The sequence below is a fragment of the Hakea prostrata genome, chromosome 9, assembly GCF_041222555.1.
Source record: "Hakea prostrata isolate BN-2017 chromosome 9, UWA_Hpros_2, whole genome shotgun sequence".
Taxonomy (NCBI): Eukaryota; Viridiplantae; Streptophyta; class Magnoliopsida; order Proteales; family Proteaceae; genus Hakea; species Hakea prostrata.
In genome coordinates, this window is record NC_142608.1 from 41,816,260 (window position 1) to 41,828,938 (window position 12,679).

The 12,679-nt window shown below is 40.0% G+C and overlaps 1 protein-coding gene across 1 annotated transcript; it reads right to left on the reverse strand.

The window, feature by feature from the left end:
• Positions 1–7,000: 7,000 nt before the first annotated feature.
• On the reverse strand, positions 7,001–11,661 carry LOC149005253 (uncharacterized). Its single transcript, XM_089169500.1, has 3 exons — positions 10,823–11,661; positions 9,069–10,768; positions 7,001–7,362 (listed from the first exon to the last, which is right to left on the reverse strand). Exons 1-3 carry the CDS (start codon positions 11,659–11,661, stop codon positions 7,001–7,003), a joined length of 2,901 nt encoding a protein of 966 aa, XP_089025626.1.
• Between the last annotated feature and the right edge of the window lie 1,018 nt (positions 11,662–12,679).

Here is a 12,679-nt window from a genome sequence, read left to right on the forward strand (position 1 = left end):
CTTGAATCGCTGTTGCATTAGGTCTTAGTTGTTTGAAACAATGCCTTTACTTAAGGATTTCCGGAGAAATACAATAAGTCTGAGAAGGAACTCACTCGGGTTTTAAACCGATGCCTTTACTTAAGGATTTCCGGAGAAATACAATAAGTCTGAGAAGGAACTCACTCGGGTTTTAAACCAATGCCTTTACTTAAGGATAATTCAAAAATTCAATAAGTCTCGAAGGAACTCACTCGGGTTTCAAACTAACGCCTTGCAAAAGGAACTCACTCGGATTTTCATCCGATGCCTCGACTTAAGAAAGTTCGAAAAATTTCCATAAGTGTTGAAGGACCCACACGAATTTTCATCCGATGCCTTATAGTTGGATCTTGTTCTTGAATGTGGTGTATGATGCCCCCCAATCAAAAGATAGTTTGTTGAAAGCCAAAAATTGCATTGATTGAGTTGAAAATGATTACATCGCGAACAAAATTTAAATCATCCTCAAGGATAAAACTTTTTGAGATGCCTAGCATTCCACGAACGATCCAACTCTTTCTGGGTATTGATGTTCTTCAGCCTGTAAGCTCTCGAACCGACCGGTTTCACAACCATATAAGGTCCTTCCCAGGAAGGGTCCAATTTTCTTTGGTGACGCGGGTCGGAAGCTAGGGTGTTTCTCAACACCAAATCTCCGGCTAAGTACCGACGATTCTTTACTCGAGTATTATAATGAGACGCTATCCTTCTTTGATAATGTTGAGTTCGTGCTATTGCCTTTGCCCGAACTTCGTCCAACAAATCAAGACTATCAAGCAGTCCTTGTTCATTTGCTTTTTCCTCGAACTCACGATCCCGTAATGTCCCCGCCATTATCTCCACTGGTGCCAATGCTTCGGATCCATATGCCAACCTGAATGGAGTTTCTCCTGTGGGTGTTCGAACCGTAGTTCTATAAGCCCACAAGACATTATGAAGTTCTTTCCACCCAAGAAGCTTTGTCGGCTTCGAGTCTTCTCTTTATTCCTTCTAGTAGCGTTCGGTTAGTAACCTCTACCTGTCCATTGCTTTGGGGGTATGCCACTGAGGACATACGATGCTCGATCATATATGTTCCACAGAATTGCTCAAATTGTGGACAGTCGAACTGAGTACCATGGTCAGTGACGATAATCTTTGGAATCCCAAAGCGATATATGATTGATTCAAGCACGAATTTCTCCACTTTTTCTCGCAATTGCTGCTGCACACTCGCTTCTACCCATTTTGTGAAGTAATCAATTGCTACTATCGGATATTCCCGTCCGCTTTGATGCCTTGGTGAATTTGCCCATGATATCAATTCCCCACATTGCAAAGGGAATGGGATTTAGAATTGAAGTCATAGTTTCCACCGGGCGCTTCGATCTCGTAGCATGAATTTGATGTTACCACATCGACGAACGTACTCCATAGCAGCCTCTTGGACCTTAGGCCAATATAACCCAAGTCTCGAGAATTTTGTGAGCCGGGGCTCGGCCACCCATGTGAGCTCCACAAATTCCTTCATGAACCTCAACCAAAGCTGATTTTGCTCCTTCGGGGCCTATACATCTCATAAGGGGTCCAGCATAAGATCTTTTATATAGTCTCCCATTCCGAATGAAAAATCTAGCTGATCGAATCTTGATCAACCTTGCCTCTCTGGATCCTCGGGTAATTTGTCATCCCTTAGATACTCGATTATTGGATCCATCCAAAGAACGTTCGCTTCAATATAAGAAATTTCTTTCTCATGATAACTTGGAAAAGTTATCTCTTCAATGTAGACCGAAGGGTCTAGATTCTTTTCCTTGGCATTGGCTAGTCGGGATAGCTCATCTCGCCACTGAATTTTCATTCCTCGAAATCGAGATATCTTCAAATTCCGAAATTGGTTTTGAAATGCCCGCACTATCTCTTGATATTTCGCAAGCGTGGTTCTTTAATACCATACTCCCCCGGACTTGGTTGACTATAAGTTGAGAGTCACTATAAATAATAACATCTGCAATAGATAATGCTTTTGACAACCGAAGTCCCGCTATCGAGCCTCATATTCTCGCTTCGTTATTACTTGCGTTAAATGCGAATCTCAAAGCATATCGAATAATAAATCTCGCTGGACTTTTTAATAGAATTCCTGCTCCTGCTCCATCTTTATTACTCGAACCATCCACATATACCTCCCAAGTGGTTGGTATAATGGGATCCTCAATGGTGGGTTCCACTTTGGTGCGGTAGTTTCTACTACAAAGTCGGCTAATGCCCGAGCCTTGATTGCGGTTCCGGGCTTAAAGCTCACTTGGAACTCGCTGAGTTCAACCGACCAGGACACCATCCTTCCGGACAAATCAGGTTTGTTAAGAACTTTACTAAGAGGAAAAGTTGTAAATACCTCAATTGGATGAGCTCGAAAATATGGCCTTAGCTTCCTGGCGGCCATCATGAGAGCCGAGCACGCTTCTCAATCTGTGAATATCTTGTCTCCGCATCTAGCAACACGTGGCTTACATAGTAAATCGGCCACTGTTTTTTATCTTTTCCCGAACAAGTACTGCACCGACCGCCGAAAGGGACGTCGCTAGATATAGCTGTAATATTTCCCCCTTCTCTCGTCCGGACAGGATCGGTGGTTGTCCAAGTGCTTCTTTTAATTCCTCGAAAGCTTTCGGCACTCTTCAGTCCACTTTGCTTCCTTACCGCCCTTCGGGTCTTTAAGTGCCTTGAAGAAAGGCAAACATTTTTCTCCGGACTTGGAGATGAATTGATTTAAAGCAAGCAACTCTCCCCGTTAAACACTTGTACATCCCGAACGGTTTTGGGAGCCTCCATATCAATCGAGCTTGTATTTTGGCAGGATTAGCCTCAATTCCCTCTCGTGATACCATGAAGCCCAAAAATTTGCCCGAGGAGACTCCAAAGGCACATTTTTCTGGGTTTAGCTTCATTTGATGTTTCCGCAATCTCGAGAATACCTCGGTCAAATCTGCAATATGATTTGCTTTTGTAAAGCTTTTCACTAGCATGTCGTCAACATAAGCTTCAACATTCTTTCCTATGAGCTCTTTGAAAATCTTGTTGACGGCCCTCTGATATGTTGCTCTTGCATTCTTCAGGCCAAAAGGCATGACCTTGTAATAATAGCTCTCACGATCAGTCATGAAAGCCGTATACTTCTCATCCTCCTTATTCATAAGGATCTGATTATACCTCGAGTAGGCATCCATGAAACTTAAAGTTTCATATCCTGCAGTCGCATCTATCAAGAGGTCAATCCGAGGCAACGGGTAGCAATCTTTTGGGCAAGCTTTGTTAAGATTTGTGTAGTCTATACACATCCTCCACTTCCCATTCGCCTTTTTTACCATTACCACGTTGGCCAACCAAGTTGGGCACTCAATTGGTTCTATGAAACCAGAATTCTTAAGTTTTCCAACTTCGCTTCGAACGGCTTCATACTTTTCAATGGAGAAATTTCTTCTTTTACGTATCACTGGTTTTTGCCTTAGGGTCTATCCGAGGTTTGTGCTCTGCAATGGCCCGATTGATTCCGGGCATGTCCTCAATAGACCATGCAAATACATCTTTATTCTGTTGAAGAAAAAACTTCAACTCATCTTTAAATTCTTCCAGCTGTTCAGAACTGATATAAGTAATCTTTTTCTCATCCTTGGTACACAGCTGGATTTGCTCCAGCTTCTCCACTGGTTCGGGTCTTTGCATCTCTGTCTCTTCCCGATCATCTCGAACTTCTATGGGGAGGGCGATTTACCTTCCTCGGGCCCTCCTTGTCTTTTAAATAGGCAACATCACACTGCCGAGAGATCTTCTCGGTCGAGGAGACTTGACCAATTCCTATATCGAGTCGGGAATTTTATCTTCGGGTGCTTTGTCGAAACAATAGCACCTATCTTGGATAAAGATGGTCGCCCGAGGATCATATTATAAGCTGGCAGTTCCCGAACCACCAAAAAATTGATTCGGACAGTTGTTTCCTTAGGAAAACTTCCAATGGATAAATCCAACTGGACCGATCCTTCCGCCATTGCAAATGACCTTGCAAAACCATATAGATGTGTGGATGAAGGTTTCATCAAGTCCTGATCCACCTTCAATTTTTGATACACTTCGTAGGAAATTAGGTCAGCTGCAGACCCTGTATCAATCAAAACTCTATGCACTTCCCGTCGTGCAATCTCTACCTTGATGACTATAGCATCATCATGAGGTAAACAAACATCTCTTTCGTCTTCCTCGCTAAAGGTGATAGAATCTTCACCATTCAGCTTCTTCCGCTTCTGCGTCTCTCCGGTTCCAACAAATTTAGATTTTGTTTTCAGACTCCGGAGTGATTCGGGCTTTGGTCCCTCGAAGATGGTAAGGATCGGTGATCGAGTAGCTTCAATCACCTCCTTGCCTTTCTTAGACTTCGGGGCCTCCCTTGATCGTTCCAAACTAACCGAACGATCCCTTTTCGGAGCAGCCGCTCGTGGCTCACGTGGCTCCTCCCTTCTTCTGCTAACGAAACTGGACAGATGTCCCTGAGATATCAATCTCTCAATATCTGCCTTCAGATGACGACAGTCATTAGTATAATGACCATAGTCCTTGTGGAATCGGCAATACTTTTCCCGATCCTGCTGCTCTTCGGGTTTCAAAAGAATTTTAGGCGGCCACTTTAAAATATTTTTTCTTTTGAGGATATTCAAAATATCAGCCCGAGGAGCATTCAATGGAGTGTACTCACTTTTACCGGGGGACCTTTGGCGCCAAGGCTGGGATTTTCCAACCCGATCGCGAACATTTTTCTTTGGCTTCTTCTTCTGCTCGGGAGCCTTTTGTTCCTTATTGGAGACTTTATTATCCCCTTGGCGCGCATCTAGAATCTCCATGACTTCAGCCTGCTTCTTGCATCTCTGTACCAACTCAGCATAAGTCGCAGGCATATCTTGTAGTAATAACTCTAGGAGTTTCCAATTAGTGAGTCCCGTGAATAGAGCAGTTCTGGCTACTTGTTCATCCAAATTTTCTATCTCCATCGTCACTTTGTTGAATCTTTTCAGAAACTCTCTGATTGATTCGTTCTTTCCTTGTTTGACAGTAAACAAGGTTTCTTCCGTTTTCTTGACCTGTATTCCACTCTGGAATCGCCCTATGAATTGGCGCGCCAATTTGTCAAAGTTTACGATCCTTCCGGAGGGGGAGGTTCGAAAACCACTTTTGTCTTGCTCCAGTTAGAGATGAACCAAAAACGCCGCATAAAATTTCATCGAATTACACGAAACCGCCATGGTGCGTGTGGTAATAGCAAATGTGAGCTGTTGGATCTCCGGAGCCATCGAATGTTGAAAAGGTAGGCAAACGGAAGTTATGGGGAAACCGATATCCCGCAATTGGCTCGGCAAAGGGAGTCTTCCGAATGACTGAGTAAATATCCTCAGTTATTCTTCCCTTAGCCAACCGCCCTAATTTCTCATTGATGTTGGCCAATTCCCGACCAACTGGGGTCGGGTGATCTCCAACAATATGATCACGACCTCGATTAACACGATCATCCCGTGCTACTCGATCATCACGAACAGCCCGTCCTTCCCGAGCATTCCTCTCGTCGCGAACTGCTCGATCATCACGAACGGTTCTTCTGACAGTGGGTGAGTGAGTTTTTACCCCTGTATCCAACCTTGTGTTTGAATCAGTTGTACTCTCTTGCGGTCTGTCGAACCGATTGTCTCGCCTCGGTTGATCATCGATCCTCCTAAGTCCTCGGTCTCCTTCACGGAAATTCTGATCGATATTCCGGTCTTTAGCCAATCTCTGGGTCACGTGGCAATGCACGTCTCCCCGAATCGCGCCGATCGGGCTCTTGTGGTAAAACCACTCGTCTGGTGAGCATGCGGAGTGCTTGGCTCACCTCCAAGAGTTGAATCTTTACCTGATCCAATTGATCTTGGATAGTATCAGGAGGAGGATTACGTCCTCCCTGGCCACCATCTACCTCGGTAGGATTTTGGCTTTCCTAGGGAATATTTGGATTATTCACTCCAGGGATCTGAACACCGGAATTGCGTTGTGCAGCGGCTACTGATCTAGTCACCATGGCTTTTCAAGTTGCTTCCCACAGACGGCGCCAATTGATGCGTCCAAAATCTGCTCAGCCCTTAGATCTCCTCGTGATGTCCTGCAAAACGAAAGCGTCAGATGTGGCCCGACCGCTGGGGTCGGGAGTCCACCTCCGAAGGCTAAGTCAGTTGATGAACTTAATCACAAACGGCTCTGCTAGAAGCGTAGAGCTAAGGAATGAAGAACTGGGAAAGGTGATCTAGATAGTAGATCGCTGATAGTTTTAGGTCTATTAGTATGTATCTGACCTTGAGTCTCAGATAGTATCTTTTTCGATCCCCTCACCTAGTATGGTAGTGAGGTTTATATAGAGTGTACCTTCGAATCTCCTTCGTTGGATGCACTTGAGCCTTCTTCGAGTAGTCGTTGGATCTTATCAGTTAGATCCGTTAAGCAATAGACTTCTACTAGTTTGGGCTAGTAGAGGACTCCTGAGATAATCTTTAGGTTATGCGATGATTATCCCTTCGATAATGATTATCCGCAGCCGTCAATTCGAGTCTGCCATCATTAGGGTGATTACCCTAATCCATAAGTAGGATTAGGGCACGCTTGCAGCCGAATAAGATTTCTTCTTCAGCAAGCCATCTTCCGGATCCAGTTCGCTCGGGAGCGAGTCGGATCTCTCCGTCTCGACCGGGGTCGAGGGTTGGACCAGGTATGAACCCGGCCTGATCATAATCTCTCCATATCAAAGGTCTACCCATAGATCCTTTCTGTTATGTATTACAATAATCACTCACTCTTGAAATCACTCAATGCTCCAACTCAAGCTTGAAAAAAAATATATATCATAAAACTAATTTCATATATATATCTACTAATTGATCAATGCAGTTATTGTCCAACCAAAAGAAGAAGAAGAAATTCAATGCAGTTATTGTACTTCAATGTCATTAATGTCACTTAGAGAAATTGTATTAAAATTCTCTAACAACCATGGTCGGAGAACAAGTAGCTCTTTTGATACTTGATGCATAGTTGGACGGGATTGTGGGTTACTGTGTAAACATGTTAGTGCTATGCTTACTACAGAAACCACCTGCTTGGCAACTTTTTGATCTGATGGATAGGTGAGGCGTGGGTCTAAGACATCCCTTAATAGCATCCTTTGGTCATCTAATGATGTTAAAGATGAAATAAGCTCTCCTGGATGTCTTCCCATGATTGTCTCTAATGCCATTACTCCGAAGCTATATACATCACACTTCTCAGTTAAAACCATAGTATAAGCCAGCTCTGCAAGGAAATAAAAAAACTTATCTAGTGAAAATGTATGAGTAGGACAAGAAAACAAGTTTCGAATAGTCTTCAATGTAGTTTAAATGATTGATATAATTGATGCCAAACAACAACGAATTTTGAGGCTAAACAGATGATTGGATTGATAAAAGAGAAACTCTCTCTCAAAAATGTTTAACAAGAAGATTAATATTGATCTGCCAATCAAAAGAAGCATAAATACAATTTTATAGGGTTTTAATTAACCCCAAAAAATAGTAATAATAAAAAAATAAAAAAAAAAAAATATAACAATTACAAAAATGCCACTGAGAATAGAAAAATGTCCAAAAACTCAATCAAAACAATCCCGAAAAGCGAAAAAACCATGAGTCTTCTTGCTAGGCTCGTCTCAAAGTGATGTGTCAAATTTGAATCCAGTCGGAGCTTGGGACCCCAAGGTACCGTAGGTATATCAATAATAGATTAATATATGGACACATCAGGTGTTTACTTTGTATTTTATTTTCTTTCCCAAATCAGGTGTTTACTTTAAAGCTCAAGTTTAATTACTTATCTTTTATTCATGTACCTATTGGTAGTCCACGTATCCTAGATTTTTATGTTATCATTAATGTTTTGCTTCATTTTGTCACTTGAAAACATCTCGGGATTTATAATGAGTTTGATTCCAGGTAATCCTTTCTTAACTCTTTGTCACCATACATTCTGGAGAGTTTGACTTTATTTTTTCTTCTGAGGTAGAGTTCCTTTCGAATGTATGATAGAGGGGACATTAGGATAGGATGATCCTCTTGATTCATTCAAAATTCACGCAAAATTTGGGTCCCTCAAATAAGGTGTATGGACTGAAAGGGTGGTCACGTAAAGAGACTAGTATCTATAATGTCTCTATATAATTTTTGGATATAATGTCTATGTCTCAAGCTTGATTTAATGATAATAAATACAAAAATAGAATTAAAATTGCATATTGGGCAAATTGGTTGAGATAGGAATCACTATTGATTACCAAGAGGACAGTGGGAAGCTTGGTGTAGTAGTTAGGTGGAAATTTTGGATGAAATGCATAATTCTAATATATTTTCAACTCTAAATTTTCTAATGCAAAGTTGTACTTTCCATAAATTTTAGATGAAGTGCATAATTCTAATATATTTTCAACTTTAAATTTTCTAATGCAAAGTTGTACTTTCCATAAATTTTGGATGAAGTGCATTAATTGGGTGAGTCGGGACCATATCAAGGTGGTCCTGATGAGGGTCAAGGTTGAGTATTTAACTAGAGTTTTTAATTGCATTTACTCTCCCTATAATCATAGTTGTTGAGTCTACTTTTTATACATCACTTTTCGAGATACATGTGAAATACCATGAAACAACAAATAAAATCTCAAAATTACCAAAGATTATACTTATCCATCCATCAACCGTTTTAATCATATTACCTAAATTTTAGTAATCCGAAAAAATTGTGTTTCAATGAAATAAGATATCTTTATATTATAATTTAGACTCCACATAGACTCAAAGATAATAAAGTAGAGACGTCTTTTTTTTTTTTTTTTTTAAATAAACAATGACAACAAATTCACAAACATGAAATATATATATATTTTCTACAACCTAAACATTAAATGGAATATAAAGAAATCATAAACAACAATAAAAAATATATTATATAACAATAATAAATTTAAATACCTGGAGCAATATATCCATGAGTTCCTTTAAGTGACGTCCAATTAGATGAATCTGGCATTAATAGTCTTGCGATACCAAAATCAGATACATGAGCCTCATAGTCTAAGTCGAGCAATATATTTTTGCTTGAAATATCCCGATGAACTATTGGCGGAGTACAATCATTATGCAAATACGACAAAGCGTTGGCCACACTTCTTATAACATTTACTCTTTTCATCCAATTCAACTCAACAGCCTCAAATTGATTGCTTAAGATATTTGCCAAACTTCCCTTCTCCATGTACTCATAAACAAGAATCTCACAGTGTTGGTGGAAGAAAAACCCATAAAGTTTGACAATATTCCGGTGCCTTACACCTATCAATGTGCGTAACTCATTCTTAAAGCTTTCTTCATCATCTATCACCTCACCTTTCAATTGATGGAACTTTTTTACGGCCACTACATGGCTTGTGGGTAGAACTGCTTTGTAAACACTTCCAAAAGTTCCAATTCCGATGCGATACTTGATATCAAAATCCTCTGTTGCTAGAATGATGTCCTCATAAGCAATCTTGCAATTGAAATTGCATATTGAAAATATACGACCATGGTTAATACTTATTAGTTCTTCATTCCTTGCTTCAAGATTTTCTTTTTTCAAAGTTTTTCTCCAGAACAAGAGGATACCAATGATTGCAAATATTCCAACAATTCCTATCAAAAAAGAAATGATGAATATCACTTTTTGTCTATTGTTTGCACATCTCTTTCTTTTACAAGATTGATGGCAAGGGAGTAGATCTTGAAGCTCACCACATAACCCTTTATTATTTCTAAATGCTTGAGGTGAAGCATTTTTGAAAACTTTACTATTAGGAACAACACCCTCCAACTCATTATAAGACAAATCAAGGGATACCAAGCTAACCATCTCTTCCAAAACAACCGGAATAGATCCGGTGATCATATTGTGAGATAGGTTCAAAATTTCCAACATTACCAAGTTAGCAAGTTGTGGTGGTATCAACCCACTGATTGAGTTATGACTAAGGTCTAGTTGTTCCTGTAGGGCTACTATATCACCAATTTGAGACGGAATGCTTTCATTCAATGAATTATGACTCAAATTTAATGACAACATTTTGGAGCATTGACCTAGTTGTGTTGGGATTGATCCGGTTAGCTGGTTTGATGATAGGTCTAGGTGCTCCAAATTGAGTAATTTGCCAACTTCAAATGGTACATGCCCTGAAATCTGATTGCCATTTAAATACAAGCCAAGCAAATTAGCTAAGCTGCCAAGTTCCTTTGGTATCTCTCCTACAAGTTTGTTGAAAGAAAGATCAAGTAGTCCGAGTCGTATTAATTGATCAAATTTCTTTGGTATCTTCCCACTGAGATTGTTTTGAGAAATCTTGAACACTGACAAATTCTTACATTCTCCCCAATTTGGGGACAGCTCTCCATACAATCTGTTATGGCTCATATCAATGTAATAAAGATGTGGGTGTACATCAAAACTTTCAGTTATGTTTCCTTCTAACAAGTTGTAGTCAAATCGAACTCTCAATAAACTTGTGCAATTCCTATAGTCTGGAATAAGACCCATAAGACTATTATTTGCAACTAGAAAAGATTTAATTGATCCTTGGCATATTTCTTGAGGTAAGCTTCCAGTTAACTGATTATCGTACAACATGAGCTTCTCCAGTTTACTTAAATTACCCAAAGAATGAGGGATTGAACCGTGGAGTTTGTTTCGGGAAAACCCTAAGTCAATCAGATTTCTTAAACCTCCAAATTCTGAAGGCACTGAACCAGACAATTGGTTCCCACTCAAATAGAGTTTCTCTAGTTTACTTAAATTGGCTAGAGAATGAGGAATAGGACCACTGAGTTTGTTGCCCGATAGTTCCAAATGAACTAGATTTCCCATAACCCCAATATCTGATGGTATTGGACCACTGAGTTCATTGTAAAGCAGGTATAGATATTGAAGGTTGCTTAGATTAGCCAGAACAAGGGGAATCATACCAGTAACTCTGTTCCAACCTATAGATATCCCAACCAGATTTTTCAAACTGCCTACTTCTATAGGAATCCGACCACTGACTTCATTCTGATGGAGGAATAAGAGTTTCAAGCTGCTTAAGTTACTCAAGGGAGCAGGCAGAACACCAGAAAGACTATTATAGGAGAGATCAAGGTGGATGAGTTGGGAGAGGCTGCAAATATGAACTGGTATGATTCCAGTTAGCTCATTGGAGCTGAGATTGAGTTTGATGAGATTGGGAAATGAAGAAAAGGTCAAGTTATCAAGCGTACCTTGCAACGACAGGTGTGAAAGGTTAATCTCAACGACCGTTCCATCTTTGTTGCAAGTTATACCAAACCAATTGCATGGTGGGACGATTGCTGATGAAGTTGTAAGCTTCCAAGAACGGAGAGCAGCAACTGAATAGTTTTGCAGACTGGCTTTCCATCTCAGGAGAGCTTCTGCTTCACTTGACGGTTGAGAATTGGCATCTAATAATCTACTACCAGAAGCAGATGAAATGAAGGAGAAAAGGCAAAGAAACGTTGCAATAGTTATGGCGAAATAAGCCATTGGTAACTTGTTGGTTATGGTTTCCAATGACCATATGGTATCTTCTAATTTATAATGGGTGACATCTTGTTCTTTTCAGATTTTTCTCTACCGCTTTGAGGTTCTCACGGGCTTAGATGGACAAGAGAAGCTAGCCTCAATGGACTTTCACTAGGAAAGACTCCTAGTGGTCTTTGGCTTTTCTTGTTTGTCTGCATCACCGGTTATCAAACGATCATTTCACATCCAGTTAAGTCTTTTGAGTGGATACTGTAGATTTGAATCGAATGCACCATTTGGAATTATGATTGACTTGGAGGAGCAATGATCGATTCAAGCCCTTAAGAATTCACTCAAAATCAGTCCATTTGATATATATATATATATATATATGAGATTACGAACGGTAGGTCTATAGATCAAACATCATCAATTAATCCACATCCACTAACCTTAATCATGATCATACCCACCATTTACTTCCCGAGTGGTTTATTGAATGAACTATTTGGCGTGATTGACGTGAAAACACATGAGCTAGGGACCAATAAAGGTTTACTATGGCAAGAGGAAAACAAAAGTCAAATAAGGCATGCCAATCCAATCCAATCCAACTTGACAGCTTCAAGGAAAATGAATGTATTCGAAATACACCGACTCTTGAGTCTTGACTAAATGAGCTAGAGTAGAGTGGAAGGGCGGAGACAGCAACCAAAGACTTGGGTCAATTTGAATGGAGAAGAGGTGGGCCGGGTTTCGATCCTGTGGCCCTTGGAGACAATTCTTTCAATGAATATATAATGAATTATAAGATTTAGTTACATATAATACTCAATTTCAGAGCCTGCTCTGGCATTTTGTATCTCTTCTAAGGATTTGTTAACATATGTCCTAGGGGTGTAAGGATAGTGAAAATATTATATTCAAATCTTATTATATTTGGATGGATTCGAATAATATTTTCTTGGTTTTTGAAAGGATTCTTTCGAATTCAAATGATAGTTGAATAATTATTTTTTTGAAATAAATTATTTTGAAC